Here is a 25,214-nt window from a genome sequence, read left to right on the forward strand (position 1 = left end):
GCCATACACACACTTAGTGAAAAGCTACTCATGAGATTTGCGTGTGACACAATACTGAGTTGACAAATGCTGGAGTTCCTGTGTAAATATGGTGGTGTGTGTGTTGATAGGCTTAAAGGGGATGTTCAGAGAAAATGAAGCATCCGTTTTGTTGGACTGTGTAGACTCCATATAGGAGGGTAGTGCATATTTTGACATGTTATGCTCTTGTTGACCTGCATGACTACAAAAGAAAGGGAAAATAAAGTTGAAAAGCAACTATTTAAAAACTCCAGGGTTCTGGCTTGGAAGTGAAAAGAACCTACGTTAGCGCAAACATTGCAGCCTGGTATTGCAGAACTATTGGGGGGAAATGAATACTGGCATTGGCCTTACACAATTTTTAGAGGACATAAAGGGAAGGGAGAGCAGACAGAATCCTGACCAAAGTGCAGATAGACAGTATTTTGTTGGTACTCCAGGTGTAAGAATATACAGGTAATTATGCAGGAGGCTGTGCTCCAACCAACCTATCCGCCTTATAAATTGCATTTGTGGCAACAGTAACACAATTCAAACTCATTTTACACTAGAAATATATCTTGACCCAGACGTAATACCATCGTAACACAGCCCATCTGTAAAAAGCTGTAAAAAGCTACATCATCCCCATATTGTTATTTATTTTTTGCTCCTTTTCACCCCAGTATCTCTACTTGCACATTCATCTTCTGCACATCTATCACTCCAGTGTTTAATTGCAAAATTGTAATTATTTCACCACTATTGGCCTATTTATTGCCTTACCTCCCTAATCTTACTCCATTTGCACACACTGTATATAGACTTTTCTACTGTATTATTGACTGCATGTTTGTTAATTCCATGTGTAACTATGTTGTTGTTTTTGTCGCACTTCTTTGCTTTATCTTGGCCAGGTCACAGTTGTAAATGAGAACTTGTTCTCAACTGGCCTACCTTGTTAAATAAATGTGAAATCAAAAATCAAAAATACCCCGTGCAGAGAGGGCACCTTATGGTGGATTAAGATACTGTAAGGCCTTGTTTCAATGATGTCTACTTATTTCAGGAAACTATGAGAGGGTCATGCATTTCCCTTTAAAGACACATCTCCAGGATTGTAAGGTTATTTGGGAAAGATACGTTTTAGCATTTGGTGTACAGCTGATTTTAGCTGGCCAAAAAGGTGGTCAGAGACCATTGTCAAAGTTTTGTTCCTTACTCAACACCTCCTCTTAGAAAAATATATTTCTTCACAACAATATGGTACATATAGTTTGTCATTCTGGTAATTCATGAATGGGTTGATGTATTGATTCATTCTCCCTTTTAGGAGTGGACTTGTCAATTACCAATCAATGAAGCAACTCCATGCAAAAGTACAAAGTACACAAGGACTAAGAATGAGAGAAACTTAGCATCTAAGAACTGGTCACACGAATTGTCAAATTTTAGGGTGGAAAAACACAGAGAAAAACCTACATTCCTGGAAAACAACATAAATTGCAGCAAATCTGTAGTTATTTAATTTAATTTAATTTTACCTTTATTTAACCAGGCAAGTCAGTTAAGAACATATTCTTATTTTCAATGACGGCCTGGGAACAATGGGTTAACTGCCTGTTCAGGGGCAGAACGACAGATTTGTACCTTGTCAGCTCGGGGGTTTGAACTCGCAACCTTCCGGTTACTAGTCCAATGCTCTAACCACTAGGCTACGCTGCCGCGAGATGGAGAGTTATGCCAAGGCAGAGAATGAACACGAGAAACCCTCTGACCTAAAGATAACAACATTTTCGTTTAATCTCCCAGAGGTCAAAGCCAACTCAGGGGTTTGTGATATATGGCCAATATATCACGGCAAAGGGCCCTAGCACTCAGCCCTTATACCACAGCTATTTGCCATATAACACACTCCCTCTGGCCTTATTGCTTAAAATGTGCATCCAACACAAATAGAAATCCATTTTATTTCTATTGCTTACATGAAAAATTAAATATCTACAGATTTCCAAATGTCAATGTGCAATCTAAATGGACCTGTGAAAGAATCTCCTCACTGTCGGGGGTGGAAATCTCAACCACAAGACTAGCGGTCGTCCCTGTGATTATGTGTTGAAGGTTAATGTTGGCTCGCAGATGGAGGAGGGAGTGAGGAAGGAGCGAGATGGAGAGAGATCAGACCACACAATGTTCTTGCGAAACGTGGCGAACACAGAGGGCGATGAGCATTTTTAAAAATTCTGCAGATCAAGAGGAGGGGAGGCCTAGGCCTCATTACACATGTAGCTTCCAGCAAGGAGGCCCCGCTTTAAAGACATGGATGCATCCCAAATGGCACCCTATATAGTGTACTACCTTTCACTAGGTCCCATAGGCCCTGGTCAGAAGTAGTGGACAATATAGGGAAGAGGGTGACATTTTGGACACATCCCCAGTCTTTTAATTATTCCTTTGCTCTGCTCAGCGTAATTGGCTCCAGCTGAGCCCCGGGGCCTGTTGACTGAATGGAAAATAAAATACCTTAATGACCCTGTCCATTTTTAATGATAGTTGAGAATCAGGGCTCCGGATAGATGGATTATCGCTATATTCACACGTGTATATTCTGTCTATTCTCTTCAATCTGCCACCAACTGTTCTAAGATCATGGCCTTTAGATTATGCATTCATTTCTGGCCTACTTCAATGATATTGTGTAATCTCTCCACTAAATCGGCTGTTGAATATTATGTAGTAAATATCAACACAGCTGGTAAAAAAATTGCTAAATGGAACAGATGAAGGATATCAAACCGCATGACGTCAATGAATCAAAATAACATACTCCTCTAATCCATCCTCCAAAATGGGTAACTCAAATCATATTTTTTGTACATTATATTGAAAAGTGATACAGTACATCTATTATATACTTGGGCCGCAATTATGAAAATGTATGCACTCACTGTAAGTCGCTTTTTATAAAATGGTCTGCTAAATGGCATAATATTGATCTAAATTGACATATTCACCCAACTGATTCAATCCCACCTTTGTCTTTCTATGTATTATGGATGCTTCCTCGGGTCCAGCAAAATGAAGGCAATTATATACAGTGCATTCTGACTATTTCACATTTTGTTATGTCACAGCCTTATTCTAAAATTGATTAAATTGTTGTTTTTCCTCTTCAATCTACACACAAATCCCCATAATGACGAAGCAAAAACATTATTAAAAAAATATATGTTTGCAAATGTATATAAAAAAATCTGAACTATGACATTTACATAAAGATTCAAACCTTTTACTCAGTACTTTGTTGGAGCACCTTTGACAGCGATTACAGCCTCGAGTCTTCTTGGGTATGACGCTATAAGCTTGGCACAGCTGTATTTGGGGAGTCTCTTCCAAGCGCTGTCAGGTTGGATGGGGAGCGTCACTGCACAGCTATTTTCAGGTCTCTCCAGAGATGTTTGATTGGGTTCAAGTCCGGGCTCTGGCTGGGCCACTCAAGGACATTCAGAGACATGTCCCGAAGCCACTCCTGAATTGTCTTGGCTGTGTGCTTAGGATTGTTGTCCTGTTGGAAGGAGAACCTTCGCCCCAGTCTGAGGTCCTGAGTGCTCTGGAGCAGGTTTTCATCAAGAATCTGTACATTGCTCCATTCATCTTTCCCTCGATCCTGACTAGTCTCCCAGTCCCTGCCGCTGAAAAACATCCCCACAGCATGATGCTGCCGCCACCATGCTTCACCGTAGGGATGGTGCTAGATTTTCTCCAGACGTGACACTTGGCATTCAGGCCAAAGTTTTCAATCTCAGTTTCATCAGACCAAAGAATCTTGTTTCTTATGATCTCAGTCCTTTAGGTGCCTTTTGGCAAACTCCAAGCGGGCTGTGATGTGCCTTTTACTGAGGAGTGGCTTCCATCTGGCCACACTACCATAAAGGCCTGATAGGTGGAGAGCTGCAGAGTTGGTTGTCCTTCTGGAAGGTTCTCCCATCTCCATAGAGGTTCTCTGGAGCTCTGTCAGAGTGATCATCAGGTTCTTGGTCACCTCACTGGCCAAGGTCCTTCTCCCCCGATTGCTCAGTTTGACCGGGCGGTCTGCTCTAGGAAGAGTCTTGGTGTTTCCAAACTTCTTCCATTTAAGAATGATGGTGGCCACTGTGTTCTTGGGCACATTCAATGCTAGAGATTTGTTCTGGTACCATTCCCCCAGATCTGTGCCTCGACACAATCCTGTCTTGGAGCTGTATGGTCATTTCCTTTGATCTCATGGTTTGGTTTAGGCTCTGACATGCACTGTCAACTGTGGAACCTTATAAGGTCTGAATGCTTATGTAAATAAGGAATTTATTTTATTTTAATACATTTGCTAAATTTTCTAAAAAGCTGTTTTTGCTTTGTCATTATGGAGTATTGTGTGTAGATTGATTATGATTTTAAAAAATATTTAATCAATTTTAGAATAAGTCTGTAACGTAACAAATTGTGGAAAAAGTCAAGAGGTCTGAATACTTTCCGCATTCACTGTACAATTAAAAACATTACATTACATTTCCCCTCAGATTTCACAACACAATAAGTAGGTGCCCACAGGCCACTAATCTACTATAGCACCATATATCGACAACACAAAATCCATTAGTATGTGTGTGAATAGTGTGTATGTAATCATGTGTAGTTGTTCCACACGGTGTGATTTTACTGTTTGCATGAGTAACTTGATGTGGAATAGAGTTCCATGTAGTCATGGCTCTCTGTAGTACTATGCACCTGCCAAGTCTGTTCTGGACTTGGGTACTGTGACGAGACATCTGGTGGCATGCCTTGCAGGGTATGCATGGGTGTCTGCGCTGTGTGCTTGCAGTTTAAACAGACACCTCGGGGGATTCAATATGTCAATAATTCTCACAAATACAAGTAGTGATGAAGTCAATCTCTCCTCTACTTTGAGCCAGGAGAGACTGACATATTAATGTCAGCTCTCCGTGTACATTTTTTGTGGCACCTGACCACACAACTGGACAATAGTCTAGGTGTGGCAAAACTAGGGCCTGTAGGACCTTCCTTGTTGATTGTTAAGAAGGCAGAGCAGCACTTTATTATGGGCAGACATCTCCCCATTTTAGCTACTCTTGAATAAATGGGTTTTGACCATGACAGTTTACAATCCAGGGTTACTCCAAGCAGTTTAGCCTCCTCAACATGCTCAAAGATTTTATTGGGGTTTAGCGAATTATTTGTCCCAAATACAATGCTTTTTGTTTTCGAAACATTCAGCTCTTTGTTACCTCTTCAGTCAAGAAAACACAAATACATCTTCCTTTTATAACTGATAACTCAAGTATTGGCATGAGAATAGTTTGGCAAGCTGCTTCCTGTGCCCAAAACAGCATTTATAAATTGCCTTTGGAACAAAGTGTCAAATAGATCATGCTGTCCAATTGAAAAAGGTCCAAACGAGAAACTAGGCGATAATGAAACAATTCTGACAAAGAGGGGAAATGATTGGCTGTGCCCTCAACCAACACAAACTTATTGCCGACCACTCTTAGGTGGCAAGCATCCAACGGTCTACTAGTATATAGCAAGGCCCCAAGGATTTACGTTTTGCACACAGTTTTGAAAACAACATTTCAGATTTAAAGCAGCAGAGGTAGTTGAAATGAGGAGATGCAATGCAACCATGGGCTGTTTCACAACTGTGATATTTAAGTCCTAGGCCGTGATGTTAAATTACATTGCATTTCTGGATGTACACCCTACAAATCCCAAATGAATACAAAATATTTTCAATGAAGTCAGTTCCTCAATGGGATTTGTTTAATTCTTCCCCTCTTGCTGTTGTACTCAGAGTTGTGGTTGAGTCACGGTAATATATTTGTTCATCTACTAAAAATAAAGATTATTCTTATGACAGGAAATACTAACAACTTCATTCACACACAGCATTCACACAGCATTCACACAGCATTCACACAGTATTGACACAGCAAGTATTTTGTAATCCATTAAGACAGGATATCCCAAACTCGTCCACCCCCCACGGTGCACATTTGGTTGTTTGCCCTAGCACTACACCACTGACTCAAATAATCAAAGCTTGATGATTAGCATGTTATTTCAATCAGCTGTGTCATGCTAGGGCAAAAACCAAAATGTGCACCCAGGTGGGGCCCCCAGGACCATGTTTTGGAAACCCTGCATTAAGCTGTAGTAAGTATGTTGTAACACATTAGTTACATGGTAATAATGCATTACGTTAGAATTTGCCCTTACCTGTCCCGGCTTAACGTCCTCACAGATGGACGCCTCGTAAGGTCTGGCCAGTTCAGGAGGGTTATCGTTCACGTCCAGGATACGAATGCTCACTGATGAATGGGATATCTGGGATACATTATCTACAAAGAGAAGATTCATTTACAGTGTTAGTATTGAATATTTTACACAATAGTGATTTTGTACTGTTCTAATGTGTACTACAACAGTATTCTATGGCACTGACAAAATGAACTGGACATTGCTACGGTCAGAACCGCCAATGTCTATAATTGCAAAGAAAGTGAGTTAAATAAATATTTGCTACAAACCAAAACTGTACATCATATCTACAGTATAGCTTTCTGAGGTACAAAGCTGACTGAGTTCTGAGAAAACAGAAGGTCATAATATTGTGTAGTTCATCCTCTTATAAACACACGGTTGAGTGATGACATACGGATGGATGATTGTTGTGTTCAACGGAAGACTGTACGAAAGACAACATTTACCCAATGAAGCCATCAGTCAGCTTGTGCATTTTCACTAAGTGATGACAGTTTTTAATGTCTCCTGAAATTACCTCCATTACCAGGATAACACTTTTCTGACACGAGTCAGGGCTACCACAAATGAGCGAGCTCATTTTCATATCAGAGCTCCAGCTATCAAATAATGAATAAATACAAAATTACAAGTTTAATGATTAGAGTACACCAGGGGCCTGACTTAATTGTTGAAATATGAATTAATGCACTTAATAATGTGTTGTAAATGATTTTGATCAAGCCCTTGTTAAAAGATTAACAAAGCAACGAGTGCACACCCCTATTCTCCCGCAAACGTCTTAAAAGTCCACATCGAAATGAGGGAGGGGAGGCGATTACATAATTAGTGCAATCAAAATCCACTTCAAATTAGTTACTACTACCCCAATTACAAGACTCTGTGGGTTCGGCACTCCGACTTCTCGTTGCATTTTAATTCCAATTCCTAATTATTTGATTATGTTTGATGAGTTTCCATTTTGCTTCTGAACCATTTACAGTGGGGTGCTTCGAACGTGAGTCAATTTAGTTGAAAGTGAGTCATCACTGCAATCTCATGTGCAATCTCAGTATCTACAGGATGTAATTATGTTCTAACATATCTACATATGTAAGAGTGTGTACATTTAGACATGTCTCTTTAATTGTCAGACGTTTACAGTTTCAAATCCATAATACAAAACGCGTTCCATTAAAGGGACAAACTGCAGTTCAAACAACAACAATGCGCCACTGTTTTGGTAAACAATAAACAGTGATGTGGCTGGAAAAATACACCATAAGATTTCAACATGGTCTAAACTGCAGTCTTCAGTCAGTGTTCTGCAGATGCCCAGATACTCCATATAGACCAGATACTCCATATAGCCCAGGTACCCCAGATAGCCAAGATACTCCATATAGCCCAGGTACCCCAGATAGCCAAGATACTCAATATAGACCAGATACTCCATATAGCCCAGGTACCCCAGATAGCCAAGACACTCAATATTGCCCAGGTACCCCAGAAAGCCCAGGTACCCCAGATAGCCAAGATACCAGGTACCCCATTTAGCCCAGGTAACCCAGATAGCCCATATAGCCCAGGTACCCCATATACCCCAGGTAATCCATATAGACCAGATACCCCAGATAGCCCATGAATCCCAGAATATGCCAGATACCAGGTACCCCATATAGCCCAGATACCCCATATAGCCCAGGTACCCCATATAGCGCAGGTACCTCATATAGCCCAGACTGCCCAGGTACACCATATAGCCAAGACGCCCCATATAGCCCAGACGCCCCATATAGCCCAGACTGCCCAGGCACCCCATATAGCCCAGATGCTCCATATAGCCCAGACTGCCCAGGTACCCCAGATACCCCATATAGCCCAGATGCCCCATATAGCCCAGACTGCCCAGGTACCCCATATAGCCCAGGTACCCCATATAGCCCATATACACCATATACCCCAGTTACCCTATATAGCCCATATAGCCCATATAGCCCATATACCCCATATAGCCCAGTTACCCTATATATCCCATATACCCCATATACCCCATATAGCCCAGTTACCCTATATAGCCCATATACCCCAGCTACCCCATATAGCCCAGATACCCCAGATAGCCCAGTTACCCTATATAGCCCAGATACCCTATATAGCCCAGTTACCCTATATAGCCCAGTTACCCTATATAGCCCATATACCCCATATAGCCCAGTTACCCTATATAGCCCAGATACCCCAGACTGCCCAGATACCCCAGATAGCCCAGTTACCCTATATAGCCCATATACCACATATAGCCCAGTTACCCTATATAGCCCAGATAGCCCAGATAGCCCAGATACCCTATATAGCCCATATACCCCAGATACCCCAGATAGCCCAGTTACCCCATATACCCTATATAGCCCATATACCCCATATAGCCCATATACCCCAGATAGACCATTTACCCTATATAGCCCATATACCCCAGATAGCCCAGATACCCTATATAGCCCAGTTACCCTATATAGCCCAGATACCCCAGATAGCCCAGTTACCCTATATAGCCCAGATGTCCCAGATAGCCCAGTTACCCTATATAGCCCAGATGTCCCAGATAGCCCAGATACCCTAGATAGCCCGGATACCCCAGATAGCCCATGCCATCCTACTGCACACATTTCCTAGCTATTGCTTGCTTTTCATTGCAGTGGTAGTAGTGCTGATGAGAATACTCACTCCACTAATAGCATAATCCTCACATCAATGCTATATTTTAATTGAGTGGTTTTTGCCTGAGCAGCAAGAATATAAATGGATGTGCTCTCACAGTCTTATCTACCTTAATTCAGCCCTCCACAGTGGACCTACAGAGCAGATAGGAGAATGGCAATAATCAGTGCGCATTACATTTCAATCCCACAAACAAAAAATAATAGCTGAAACTGAGGAACATTGGGAAACTGAGGAACATTGGGAAACTGAGGAACATTGGGAAACTGAGGAACATTGGGAAACTGAGGAACATTGGGAAACTGAAGAACATTGGGAAACTGAGGAACATTGGGAAACTGAGGAACATTGGGAAACTGAGGACCATTGGGAAACTGGGTCATTGGGACACTGAGGAACATTGGGAAACTGAGGAACATTGGGAAACTGAGGAACATTGGAAAACTGGGTCATTGGGAAACTGAGGAACATTGGGAAACTGGTTCATTGGGAAACTGAGGAACATTGGGAAACTGAGGAACATTGGGAAACTGGATCATTGGGATACTGAGGAACATTGGGAAACTGAGGAACATTGGGACACTGAGGAACATTGGGAAACTGGATCATTGGGATACTGAGGAACATTGGGAAACTGGGTCATTGGTCACTTTCACCCTCAGTGGGGGGGATCCTCTGCCATTTTCAGCAGACTGTTTTTATTTGTCTCACTGGTGAGCTGATCTGTTCTAAATTTGTCTTGAAGAAATATCAGAGACATGAAGAAAGAGGATTTCAACAGATTATTGACACGCTGAACATCTGGTGGCTGCTCAGCAGATGTTAAACATCTCGATAGCAGATTTCTTGCTGAAATAACATTATACTGAGAGTCTTCTTCAGAGAGTCTGGAAAGGAAGCCCGTGACCACCATGCCACAGAACCACCATACCACATAACCACCATCCTACATAACCATCATACTGGTTAGAGCGTTGGACTAGTAACCGGAAGATTGCAAGTTCAAACCCCCGAGCAGACAAGGTACAAATCTGTCGTTCTGCCCCTGAAGAGGCAGTTAACCCATTGTTCCTAGGGCGTCATTGAAAATAAAAATGTGTTCTTAACTGACTTGCCTAGTTAAATAAAGGTTAAAAGAAAATACAAAATAACACATAACCACCATACCACAGGACCACCATGCCACATAACCACCATACCACATAACCACCATACCACAGAACAACCACCATGCCACAGAACAATACCACAGAACCCCATACCACAGAACCACCATACCACATAACCACAATACCACATAACCACCATGCCACAGGACCACCATGCCACATAACAATACCACAGAACCACCATACCACAGAACCACCATACCACATAACCACAATACCACATAACCACCATGCCACATAACCACCATGCCACATAACAATGCCACAGAACCACCCTACCACATAACCACATAACCACAATACCACATAACCACCATACCACAGAACCACCATACCACATACCCAATGCCACAGAACCACCATACCACATAACCACAATACCACATGACCACAATACCACAGAACCACCATACCACAGAACCACCATACCACATAACAATGCCACAGAACCACCATACCACATAACAATGCCACAGAACCACCATGCCACAGAACCACCATACCACAGAACCACCATACCACATAACAATGCCACATAACCACCATACCACATAACCACCATACCACATAACAATGCCACATAACCACCATGCCACAGAACCACCATACCACATAACAATGTCACAGAACCACCATACCACATAACCACCATACCACATAACAATGCCACATAACCACCATGCCACAGAACCACCATACCACATAACAATACCACAGAACCACCATACCACATAACAATGCCACAGAGTCCCCATGCCACAGAACCACCATGCCACATAACAATGCCACAGAGTCACCATGCCACAGAACCACCATGCCACATAACAATGCCACAGAACCACCATACCACATAACAATACCACAGAACCACCATACCACAGAACCACCATACCACAGAACCACCATACCACATAACAATGCCACAGAACCACCATACTACATAACAATACCACAGAACCATCATACCACAGAACCACCAAACCACAGACCCACCATACCACAGAACCACCATGCCACAGAACCACATAACAATGTCACAGAACCACCATACCACAGAACCACCATACCACAGAACCACATAACAACTTCACAGACCCACCATACCACATAACCACCATACCACATAACCACCATACCACAGAACCACCATACCACATAACAATGTCACAGAACCACCATACCACATAACCACCATGCCACATAACAATACCACAGAACCACCATACCACATAACAATGCCACAGAGCCACCCTGCCACAGAACCACCATGCCACATAACAATGCCACAGAACCACCATACCACATAACAATACCACAGAACCACCATACCACAGAGCCACCATACCACAGAACCACCATACCACATAACAATGCCACAGAACCACCATACCACATAACAATACCACAGAACCACCATACCACAGAACCACCAAACCACAGAACCACCATACCACAGAACCACCATGCCACAGAACCACATAACAATGTCACAGAACCACCATACCACAGAACCACCATGCCACAGAACCACCATGCCACAGAACCACCATACTACCAAACCACATAACAACGTCACAGAACCACCATACCACGTAACAATGCCACAGAACCACCATACCACAGAACCACCATACCACATAACAATGCCACAGAACCACCATGCCACAGAACCACCATACCACATAACAATGCCACAGAACCACCATATCACATAACCAGGCCTTCGACATAAAGGGATTGTGTATATTCATGAACAATAGTTTAGGATGATTGCTACAGGAAACAGTTTGTTCTAAATGTAAATTGGGTCAACAGGGAAAAGGGGATATGAATGGACTCTGAGTTATTCTGTCTTTGTTTTACCTCCCTTCAGAGGTGAAAGCACAGTGAAGCAGAGAATGGGAGCATATATGGTCATTTTGCTAGCTAAAGTAAACACTATCAAAACGCAAAATGTGACGTTGTACTATATAGTGCCACTAACCAAAAACACATGAGGATGCATACACTCAATAGGAAATGTTCAGTTAATAATGTACAGTCCTGTGAAAATCTAATGTTAACTCAAAGGGATAGTTCAGCAATACGTAGCTCTTTATTTGACCTTGAAAGACAACAAGTGACTGGAATACACACTGGGGTTTCATGCCCAAATAATCTAAAGATTTTTTTTTTTAAATGCTACATGCTACAAAACCAAAGTACTCCTTGTCCAGAGACTGCTTTCAAAGTAAGAAAATAAATGTTAAATTGCTGAATTGTCCCTTTAGGAAAAACACTTCTAATGCATTGGCATACAGCCTTACACAAAGGTGCTAGACATGGTAGTGGATGAGGTGCGTTACCTCTGAACAATGTCAAGAGCTTTGTACACTTGGAAAAGCACAATATGCATCCAATCCATTACATACAAATGGCTGACATGATTCATTGAACACAAAAACAATATTCAAAAGTTCGCTAATATCGCTAAGCAGTCTTGATAAGGACATCACGTAGATTATACAATCACAGACAAATCCCACAGGTCAGTGGCTCTGATGCACATCTGATGTATGATCAGTCTGAAATGAGAGCGTACCATTACAAAATGAATCCTAACAAACTCACCTTCGTCATCATTGGCTCAATGGTAAGCATAAATAATTTCCTCTGTTATATAATCTCCCTTCCCATTTGAACAGTTACACAGCCTAACACATAATGTGTTGTGCAAATTAATTATCAAGTGTTCACATTCATTAGTATGTCGTATCCAATTAGACAAAATGGCCACTATTTGTCATATTTCTATTACTTTTATACAGTTGCAACTTTTCAATACTTCACAAATTCTAAGATATTTCTTTGCGAGGAAGCAGTCTGCACCAGGTCAGGGGCAATGTGAAACCTTCGCTTTAAGTATATTTTCTTGAAAGATAAAGACTTTCAAACTACTCAGGTATTTTTTTACCCTAAGGGTGGGACACGTATACATTTCCCCCACATTTAACTGTCTCGAAAGAAAAAAAACAGTTTGCAATGTGATATCATACTATCTATCACAGGTCTTTGAAATGATGTGTCAGTCTTGCCGTCCTGATAGGATTCTTCCCCGACAGGTCTGTCAAGAGTCTGCAGAAGATGCAAAAAGCTGCTTTTGACACTACTACTCAGCTCTTTGGTCTCCCATCGAGGGAAGAACTAGATACAGTACACTGCAGAGGGAACCGCCTTTATGCTGCCTTCATGTGCAAATCGGAACTAGGAAACTCCAAAATATCCAACAAAGAAAACTAACCAAGTTTCACACTCGTATTTACCACTTGAAAGCTGGTATTGAACAGTTTTGGATGTCTCAAGCATTGAATAAAGACACGTTCTGGGGATTTTTTTAAGCATATGTGAATGCAAACAATTGAGTTGATACCTTGTTGAGATAGGAAGAAAATGCTGTATGACTGCCTCTGAAATGGTGATATCATTCTTAAAGTATAATATGTTTGGTTGTTCTGGCCTTGCTCATTACTAATCAGGCTCAATCACCCCTGCAACATGATGACCAACCATGGACCTCATTCAAGAAAGTATTCAACAATGCTGATGTACTGTAGCTAGCAATCACATGGTTTTAATGTCAATAACGGGGTTGGGGGATAATGAGGGGTCATGTTATTTTCCTGTAATCTTAAAATGGCCTTGTTCAATTCAACCTTTTGCCACTCCAACCATAACTAGCTGAGGAGTCATTAAACCAAGTTGCACAAAACTGTTGAAAGAGTTATTTAAAAAAAGTTTTGTTCTGGTGGTTTGCTGCTTCACTTCTCTTGACTCCTGCTCAATGTGCTCGAGAATCAATGAGCCGCTGGCGATAAGAAACATTTGGAGAGAATCTCTGATGAAGTCAACCGTCGACTTTGTTTGTCTTGGTAAAAAAAAAGAAAAAAACGCGAAGCAAGGAAGGGCTTTATCTGTCAAGTACAGCCCTGTGTTTATGCCTGATATGGGCTCAAATGACTCTCTCACACAATTAAATGGCAAATGAACATGAACATGTGCCTATGTCATAATGTGAGCACAGAGAGAAAGAGCACAATGGCAAACAATTTGTCTTGAGAATTACAACAACAAGCAGATGCTGAAAGACTCCCAAATGCTCATTTGCTCCACATGTTTGAGTGAGAAGTTTGCTTGCAAGGCAAACAAATGTGTCGCGTAGAGCACTTGGAGTAAGAACAATCTCAACCTACCATGAATAATTCTATTCGTACATGTATAACTATAACACACAGTATAAGGCTACGTTTTACACTTAAAGGGATAGTTCACACAACTTATACATTGGTTTCATTACCCTGTAAGCAGTCTATGGACGAGTTATGATGATAATCCATGCTTTGGTTTAGTTTCCCTAGCACTGTTTCCACATGCTAACATTTGAGCCTTTTTTGGCCCAAATCCAATTCAAGTCGTGGGATTGAAATGAGCACTTTTAGCGCATCATGTCCAAATCATCAAAAAGTAACTCAAATTGATTGTGAAGCTTAACAAATTTACTTAATGATCATATAAACATGATGCATGAAAAATGCTAATATATTGTCCCATGACATGAATGGGAATTTTCATACGAAGGCTAAATCTTTAGCATGTGGAAACAGTGCCAGGAAAGCTAAACCAAAGTATGGATTGCTGTCATACCTTGTCCATAAACTTCTTACAGGGTAAGGAAACCAATATGTAATTTTGTAATTTGGGTGAACTATCCCTTTAATGGAGAAAAACAAACACAGAGAGACGTAGAATTCACTGTTGTTGTGCTGAAATGGTTTATTTCATTCTGTGAGGCCAGGTAGATATTACTAGCCAGATGCAGAATGCAATCTCTTGTGCTTTCAATACAATCCCAACATCACTTCATCTGTCAAAGATTGGAAAAAGTACTCTGTGTATTCCTGTCACTGCACGACGTTTAGTTCTTAGGGTATAAGAATAGCTTGCCACCAGCTACTCCACCGTCAGGGTATTACATTCTTCATTTTCTTTGCGAATGAAAAAGTATTGAGCAAGATGAAACAACGTTACATGTGTTCTGCTTTTATTTTGGATTATGTGACAGCTTGTTGGTGCTGACGATATCTGTCGGTCATCTGTGATTTCATAGCAATATCATAACAATCACTTCACGTAGAGCCTTATTATATATGAAAAGGCAAAACAAAACAAACTTCAGATTAGTATCATATCAGTTACTATAGGGGCAAGGCTGGGTGTTATAAACTGTTATGACAGGTGCTATGTCATTCTTATGATAGTGTTATGTATCATGGCCCTGTATCAGCCTCTCAGTCAAAGGCATATTACCAATTCTTGTTATAGGCATTTATGAGCCTTTATAATGTCTTATAACAAGGCTTATAATATGTTATGTCTCTCTATGTATACAATGCAATACACATTCATAGAACTGGAGCATATACCTGCTTCCACTGCTGTCACAGTGATGTTGTGCCAGCCAGCCGTCTCTCGGTCCAGAATTTTGCCCAGGGTGATGGCGCCCGATACTGGATCAATGTGGAACATCTGCTCCTGGTCTGTACTTCGGTCAATGGAGAACCTGGTAGGGAGAGCGAGAAAAAAGGGGAGTAGGTATTTGAACGGTGTAAAATCAATTCTAAACCATCTGCAATACTTTTTCGGTGGCTGCCCGAACACTGTGGCCCATGGGGATATTGCCCGTTGCCGTTGACATCAGATTATGGCTATACATTAGCATTTTCAAATGTAGGGAAACTGTGAGCCAGATTAAAAAGAGGATGAAAATAATTATCCATTTAGCATCTGTATAGGAAACCTGTCACAGTGCTTGTGTCCCTACTGCACCTACATCCCCAAACAAGTCTGTGGTTTCAGCCCATGCTGGAGGGGAAAAAATAAAAATGAATATTTCATGCTGCACTCCAATGAAAGCAAAATACATTTGCACATCCTTGTGGTTGGCTCCACGAGGAGCGCTCAGAAGAGTATAGAGCCAACAAAACCCTGTGAGTAGTTTATTTTTTTCTCTTGAGCAGGCTCGTGTGCCCGTCGGGACTTTAATGGAATATTATGAGCATAATCATTTCCTTTTCTACCTTTTGGACAAAAAGCTCATCAAAGGGACCAGTAGGGTCTTTGTACAAGCTGTACTAGACAACTAAAAGGGGTACAGTGAGATGAGCTTCATGTAGTCTAGGTGTTGAGGTGCATACTGCATCCACAGTTAGATTATTCTAGTTATATTACATTACAGTCTGCCCGCTCTGAATCTGTAGTCTATACAAGGAACAACACATTTCATAGCTGCAACGTTTATACAGAACATCACTACATCAATAAACCGTATAGCTAAGGCTATCATTAAAATGTATTTTATTTATGCAAGAAAGTGACAAACGGTGACACCTACACAATAATTATATAAATTACATCAAATTATATTTCAGCTTTCAAAACTGCTATAGTACTTGGTGAAGGGAAATCATGTAGATATTACCAGATATTACCAGTGCATCTTCTAACATTTGCAGATATGCCATCCCTTTAATATATGAATGGAGAAGTACACATTTCCAGAAGATCAGTAAGCACTAAACACAACTAACCCAAACACTTCAGTTTCAAGACGCCATTCCATCTTCCTGATAAAGAGCCAAACAAACAAAACAAACACATTTTCTGTTCATACGAGGCCAGATTTTGTTTCCAGAGGCTGTGTTCATTCCTCTGGAACTCTTACCCCTTTGGTACAGCGCCCGCTACTGCCTGCTAGTGCCAGCCAGTGTCCAGCAATACCCGATCGGTGCCCTCCGGAGCAGAGTGACAGGAGTGTGGGAGAGAGTGATGGGCCCTTGGGCACCAGGCGTCGGGGTTAGTTCCGTCCAATCGAGATGATTAAAGTGGTACCGATGGGCATGGCGCAGCGCCAGGGTACCCTCGAACCCGTTGGCTCTCGCCTGCCAACAAGCAGGCGGTGGCACTGCCATTGTGTTGTACTTTATTACACCTGGAGCACTTTCAGTTCAGCCTCATGCATTTTTAATAGAGGTAATTTGCACAGCCTGTGTGTGTCGGTGAGCGTGAAGCTCCACTCGCCTCACCGCTATTATTTCTCCACCCAAGATCTGAGGTGGAGGCTCTGGCACAAAATAATATCATTCTGCTCATAAATAGGGATCTGAGCGGATGCACAAAGATGTGTGAGATACTGAGGAATCCTCTAGCGTGGTCAAAAGTCAATGCACTAGCCTAGAGTAATGTGATTCTGGCATTGTGCAAATGGATGAATCAATGTTTTCATGATTCAAATTGTGTCGCGGAGCGATCTTCCAATTGTGTGTTTATTACCATATTTAAAAAGGAATGTCAAATCCCAAGCTCCATATACATCTAAACTTGTGTTTGTTGATATAAGATGCCATTTAAATCAGTCCCATAAATTCAGTAATGTAGTCCTAATTTGGGGGTCTTATATGGCATTGTAAACATTTGGTCGGGTCATTTGTAGCTATGAACATGTTTCTATTTGTTGAAAGTTCTGCTTCTTTACTTGTGAAGCATACATTATACTAATGGTATGTCTTATTATAGCCATATCGCTACCCGTTCTTATAGCCATATCACTACTCGTTCTTATAGCCATATCTCCACCCGTTCTTATAGCCATATCACTACTCGTTCTTATAGCCATATCACTACTCGTTCTTATAGCCATATCACTACCCGTTCTTATAGCCATATCTCCACCCGTTCTTATAGCCATAAATCTACCCGTTCTTATAGCCATATCTCTACCAGTTCTTATAAGCATATCTCTACCCATTCATATAGCCATATCTCTACCAGTTCTTATAGCCATATCTCTACCCATTCATATAGCCATATCTCTACCCGTTCTTATAGCCACATCTCTACCAGCCTTATAGCCATATCTCTACCAGTTATTATAGCCATATCTCTACCAGTCTTATAGCCATATCTCTTCACGTTCTTATAGCCATATCTCCACCCGTTCTTATAGCCATATCTCTACCAGTTCTTATAAGCATATCTCTACCAGTTCTTATAAGCATATCTCTACCCTTTCTTATAGCTATATCTCTTCACGTTCTTATAGCCATATCTCCACCCGTTCGTATAGCCATATCTCTACCAGTTCTTATAGCCATATCTCTTCACGTTCTTATAGCCATATCTCCACCCGTTCTTATAGCCATAGCTCCACCCGTTCTTATAAGCATATCTCTTCACGTTCTTATAGCCATATCTCTACCAGTTCTTATAGCCATATCTCTTCACGTTATTATAGCCATATCTCTACCAGTTCTTATAGCAATATCTCTTCACGTTCTTATAGCCATATCTCCACCAGTTCTTATAGCCATATCTCTTCACGTTCTTATAGCCATATCTCCACCCGTTCTTATAGCCATATCTCTTCACGTTCGTATAGCCATATCTCTACCAGTTCTTATAGCCATATCTCTTCACGTTCTTATAGCCATATCTCTTCACGTTCTTATAGCTATATCTCTTCACGTTCGTATAGCCATATCTCTACCAGTTCTTATAGCCATATCTCTTCACGTTCTTATAGCCATATCTCTTCACATTCTTATAAGCATATCTCTACCAGTCTTATAGCCATATCTCTTCACGTTCTTATAGCCATATCTCTACCAGTTCTTATAATCATATCTCTACCAGTTCTTATAGCCATATCTCTTCACGTTCTTATAGCCATATCTCCACCCGTTCTTATAGCCATATCTCTACCAGTTCTTATAGCCATATCTCCACCCGTTCTTATAGCCATATCTCTACCCGTTCTTATAGCCATATCTCTACCCGTTCTTATAGCCATATCTCCACCCGTTCTTATAGCCATATCTCTACCAGTTCTTATAGCCATATCTCCACCCGTTCTTATAGCCATATCTCTACCAGTTCGTATAGCCATATCTCTACCAGTTCTTATAACCAGTTCTAGCAGTTCTAGACTTGTCTGTAGGTTTATCTGTAGCAATACGTACATACCCATCTGAAGCAATTAATGAAGAACTATCTGAATGAACTAATAAACTGTATTGGATTTGAAAAAAGGAGTCATGATTCATACCTGACAGGTGCGTTCTCCTTGTCTGGGTCCTTGGCTGTAGCTGTGCCCACCAGCGCACCTAGCCTGGCATCCTCCTGGACCTCCATGATTGCCCCCTCAGCAGGGAGGAAGACAGGCGGCTCGTCCGCATCGGTTACGCTGACCCGCACGATTGTCTGGTCGCGGAAAGAGCCCAGGTCCAAAAATCGGGGGTCCACATGCTTGTTGACAGCATCCACCACCATGTTGTGTGTACGCTTGCTCTCGAAGTCCAGTGGCTGAACGGAGCACAAACAGGGAAGAACTAAAGCAATGACATGTCACTCTAAGGGGAAATAATTCACTCCTCAGGCAAACGCTATAGGGTGCCTAAGTTTAAACTGAGCAGATATAAGGATTGCCATGTCTATCAAATACCTAAACAGCAATAAGGAAATCTGAGCTCTACTGCTGTAGAACGCTTTTCTATTCATATACTATCAATGCCTTCAGAAAGGATCCACAGAGCTACACTCTTTTCACATTTTGTTGCGTTACAAAGTGGGATTCAAATGGATTTATTTGTTTGTTTGTTTTTCTTGTCGCCAATCTACAAAAAATACTTCGTAATGTCAAAGTGGAAGAAACATTCTAACATTTGTAAAAAAATTATGAAAAATAAAACACGAATATACAGTGGGGAGAACAAGTATTTGATAGACTGCCAATTTAGCAGGTTTTCCTACTTACAAAGTATGTAGAGGTCTGTCATTTGTATCATAGGTACACTTTAACTGTGAGAGACGGAATCTAAAACAGAAATCCAGAAAATCACATTGTATGATTTTTAAGTAATTAATTTGCATGACATAAGTATATGATCACCTACCAACCAGAACGAATTCCTACTCTCACAGACCTGTTAATTTTTATATAAGAAGCCGTCCTGTTCTCCACTAATTACCTGTATTAACTGCACCTTTTTGAACTCGTTACCTGTATAAAAGGCACCTGTCCACACACTAAATCAAACAGATTCCAACCTCTCCACAATGGCCAAGACCAGAGAGCTGTGTAAGGACATCAGGGATAAAATTGTAGACCTGCACAAGGATGGGATGGGCTACAGGACAATAGGCAAGCAGCTTGGTGAGAAGGCAACAACTGTTGGAGCAATTATTGGAAAATGTAAGAAGTTCAAGATGACGGTCAATCACCCTCGGTCTGGGGCTCCATGCAAGATCTCACCTCGTGGGGCATCAATGATCATGAGGAAGGTGAGGGATCAGGCCAGAACTACAAGGCAGGACCTGGTCAATGGCCTGAAGCGAGCTGGGAACACAGTCTCAAAGAAAACCATTTGTAACACCAAATGCCGCCATGGATTAAAATCCTTCAGCGCACGCAAGGCCCCCCTGATCAAGCTAGCACATGTCCAGGCCCGTCTGAAGTTTGCCAATGACCATCTGGATGATCCAGAGGAGGAATGGGGAAGGTCATGTGGTCTGATGAGACAAAAATATAGCTTTTTGGTCTAAACTCGCCGTGTTTGGAGGAACAAGAAGGATGAGTACAAACCCCAAGAACACCATCCCAACCGTGAAGCATGGAGGTGGAAACATCATTCTTTGCAGATGCTTTTCTGCAAAGGGGACAGGACGACTGCACCGTATTGAGGGGAGGATGGATGGGGCCATGTATCACGAGATCTTGGCCAACAACCTCCTTCCCTCAGTAAGAGCATTGAAGATGGGTAGTGGCTGGGACTTCCAGCATGACAACGACCCGAAACACACAGCCAGGGCAACTAAGGAGTGGCTCTGTAAGAAGCATCTCAAGGTCCTGGAGTGGCCTAGCCAGTCTCCAGACCTGAACCCAATAGAAAATCTTCAGAGGGAGTTGAAAGTCCGTATTGCCCAGCGACAGCCCCGAAACCTGAAGGATCTGGAGAAGGTCTGTATGGAGGAGTGGGCCAAAATCCCTGCTGCAGTGTGTGCAGACCTGGTCAAGAACTACAGGAAACATATAATCTCTGTAATTGCAAACAAAGGTTTCTATACCAACTATTACGTTCTGCTTTTCTGATGTATCAAATACTTATGTCATGCAATAAAATACAAATGAATTACTTAAAAATCATACAATGTGATATTCTGGATTTTTTTTAGATTCCGTCTGTCACAGTTGAAGTGTACCTATGATAACAATTACAGACCTCTACATGCTTTGTAAGTAGGAAAACCTGCAAAATCGTCAGTGTATCAAATACTTGTTCTCCCCACTGTATCTTTATTAGATAAGTATTCAACCCCCTGAGTCAATACATGTTAGAATCAACATTGGCAGTGATTACAGAGCTGTGAGTCTTTCTGGGTAAGTCTCTGGGCTTTCTAAACCGGATTGTGCAACATTTGCCCATTATTCTTTTCATAATATTTCAAGCTCTGTCAAATTGGTTGTTGATTATTGCTAGACAACCATTTTCAGGTCTTGCTATACATTTTCATAACAATTTCAGTCAAAACTGTAACTCGACCACTCAGGAACATTCACCGTCTTCTTGGTAAGCAACTCCAGTGTAGACTTGGCCTTGTGTTTTAGGTTATTGTCCCGCTGAAAGGTGAATTCATCTCCCAGTGTCTGGTGCAAAGCAAAATGAACCAGGTTTCCCTCTAGGATTGTGCCTGTGCTTAGCTCCATTCCATTTACCTTTTAATTCCGAAAAACTCCCCAGTCCTTAACAATTACAAGCATACCCATAACATGATGCAACCACCACTATGCTTTAAAATATGGAGAGTGGTACTTAGTAATGTGTTGTATTGGATTTTGTAAGGACAAAAAGTTAATTGCTTTGCCACATTTTCAGTATTACTTTAGTGCCTTGTTGCAAACAGAATGCATGTTATGAAATATTTTCATTTATATAATTTTTTTTTTTTTTTTTAATTATTTCGGCCTTTACTACTAAAGCCCATAGAAGCCCATAGAAACACATGAAATAACACATTCATGAATGTTAAAAAAAGAGAGTAAACAAATACATTTAAAAAAGGAATGAGGTCTTGAAGTGTCTTTCCTATATTTAGAAGATACAAGAAAGCTCAGTGTTCGTGAGTCTCACCTTTCTATAGTGAGGTGATATTAGTTTGTAGCTCAAACGGTTCGGACACCACAGACAGAAGTTGGCACATCAGCGTTACCGACTTCAGACGAGTCCCGTGACAGTTGTTGGGTCCGTAGAGCAAAATGAAGAACAACATCGTCTTCGTGAGAGTCTCCCCTTTCCATAGAGGGGTGTCACGTTCTGACCTCAGTTCCTTTTTATGTCTTTATTTTAGTTGGTCAGGGCGTGAGTTGGGGTGGGCATTCTATGTTGTTTTTCTATGTTTTGTTCTGTTGTTATATTTCTATGTGTTTGGCCTAGTATGGTTCTCAATCAGAGGCAGGTGTCAGTCGTTGTCTCTCATTGGGAGCCATATTTAGGTAGCCTGTTTTCTATTGTGTTTTGTGGGTAGTTGTATCCTGTGTTAGTGTTTTCACCATACGGGACTGTTTCGGATGTTTGTTTTCTACTTTTGCTATTTTGTTCAGTGTTCTGTTAATTTATTAAATATATCATTATGGACACTTACCACACTGCACATTGGTCTGATCATTGCTACTCCTCCTCTGAAGAAGAGGAATTCCGTTACAAGGGGTCATAATAGTTAAGCCAAACCGTTCGGACGATACAGACATTTTGTGTGAAGATGGATTTTCTGGATGTCTCATGGTCTGACAAACTCCGCTGTACTGTAGCTTGGGCACTGATATAGGCGGATGAAAAAGGCTGATATAGGTGGATAAAAAAAAACTGATATCTCTAGCTTAAACTGATGGATTTTGATGGGGATTTTTGTATCTTACTTACTGTAGATGGAATCATGACTGTTAAGGATTAAAGTCACCATTGGCCTCATTGTGAAATCCCTGAGCCGTTTCCTTCCTCTCCGGGGCATTGGAAAACCTCCCTGGTCTTTGTGGTTAATCTGTATTTGAAATTCACTGCTCTTCTGAGGGACCTTACAGATACTTGTATGTGGGGGTACAGAAATGAGGTAGTCATTCAAAAATCATGTTAATCACTATTATTGCACACAGAGTGAGTCCATGCAATTTACTGTGAGTCCATGCAACTTACACATTTTTACTCCTGAATTTATTATGGCTTGCCATAACAAAGGGGTTGAAAACTTATTGACTTAAGACACTTCAGGATTTCATTAACTTGTAAAAATGGTGAAATACATAATTCCACTTTGATATTATGGGGTATTGTGTGTAGGCCAGTGACAAACAAACATCTCTATTTAATCTATTTTAAATTCAGGCTAAAACAGCAACATTTGGAAAAAGTATAGGGGTGTGACGTAAATACTTTCTGAAGGCACTGACTGTACCGTATATATACAGTACTAGTCAAAAGTTTGGACACATCTACTCATTCAAGGGTCTTTATTTTTTACTATTTTCTACATTGTAGAATAATAGTGAAGATATCAAAACTATGAAATAATGCATTTGGAATCATGTAGTAACCAAAAAACTGTTAAACAAATCTAAATATATTTTATATTTGAGATTCTTCAAAGTAGCCACCCTTTGCCTTGATGACAGCTTTGACAACACACTCTTGGAATTCTCTCAACCAGCTTCATGAGGTAGTCACCTGGAATGCAATTCGATTAACAGGTGTGCCTTGTTAAAAGTACATTTGTGGAATTTCTTTCCTTCTTAATGCGTTTGAGCCAATCAGTTGTGCTATGACATGGTAGGGGTGGGTGGTAAACAGAAGATATCCCTATTTGGTAAAATACCAAGTCCATATTATGGCAAGAACAGCTCAAATAAGCAAAGAAAAACAACATTCCATCATTACTTTAAGACATGAAAATGTCAAGTTTCCTCAAGTGCAGTCGCAAAAACCATCAAGGGCTATGAGGATACTTGCTCTCATGAGGACCACCACAGGAAAGGAAGACCCAGAGTTACCTCTGTTGCAGAGGATAAGTTCATTAGAGTTACCAACCTTAGAAATTGCAGCCCCAAAAAATGATTCACAGAGTTCAAGTAACAGAAACATCTCAACATCAACTGTTCAGAAGAGACTGTGTTAGTCAGGCCTTCATGGTCGAATTGCTGCAAAGAAACTACAACTAAAGGACACCAATAAGAAGATGAAACTTGCTTGGGCCAAGAAACACCGGCAATGAACATTAGACCGGTGGAAATTTTTCCTTTGCTCTGATGAGTACAAAATTGAGATTTTTGGTAGGTGGACGGATAATCTCCACATGTGAAGTTCGCACCGTTAAGCATGGAGGAGGAGGTGTGATGGTGCTTTGCTGGTGACACTGTCTGTGATTTTTGCTGGTGACACTGTCTGTGATTGATTTAGAATTCAAGGCACACTTAACCAGAATGGCTAACACAGCATTCTGCAACGATACGCCATCCCATCTGGTTTGCAGATAGTGGAACTATCATTTGTTTTTCAACCGGAAAATGACCCAACACAACTCCAGGCTGTGTAAGGGCCATTTGAACAAGAAGGAGAGTGATGGAGTGCTGCATCAGATGACCTGGCCTCCACAATCACCCAACCTCAACCCAATTGAGATGGTTTGGGATGAGTTGGACAGCAGAGTGAAGGAAAAGCAGCCAACAAGTGCTCAGCATACAAGTGCTCAGCAAGACTGTTGGAAAAGCATTCCAAGTGAAGCTGGTTGAGAGAATGCGAAGAGTGTTCAAAACTGTCATCAAGGCAAAGGGCGGCTACTTTGAAGAATCTAAAATATAAATCTAAAATACATGCTATAACATTTGCAAATCTGTGTAAGCAACCAATACATTTTGATTTGATTTAACTCAAATGCTCCGACTTAAAACATTAC

The 25,214-nt window shown here is 41.2% G+C and overlaps 1 protein-coding gene across 1 annotated transcript in view; it reads right to left on the minus strand.

Annotated features, from left to right (window-relative positions):
• cdh22 (cadherin 22) overlaps positions 1 to 25,214 on the minus strand; it is a 180,374-nt gene that overhangs the window by 63,397 nt on the left and 91,763 nt on the right. Inside the window, exons 6-8 of the mRNA XM_020483952.2 lie at positions 19,321 to 19,577; positions 15,644 to 15,780; positions 6,271 to 6,392 (exon numbers count right to left, since the gene is read on the minus strand). Coding sequence (XP_020339541.1) covers positions 6,271 to 6,392; positions 15,644 to 15,780; positions 19,321 to 19,577 — 516 coding nt within the window. The remainder of the gene's footprint in view (positions 1 to 6,270; positions 6,393 to 15,643; positions 15,781 to 19,320; positions 19,578 to 25,214) is intronic.

The sequence above is a fragment of the Oncorhynchus kisutch genome, linkage group LG5 (assembly GCF_002021735.2).
Source record: "Oncorhynchus kisutch isolate 150728-3 linkage group LG5, Okis_V2, whole genome shotgun sequence".
NCBI lineage: Eukaryota > Metazoa > Chordata > Actinopteri > Salmoniformes > Salmonidae > Oncorhynchus > Oncorhynchus kisutch.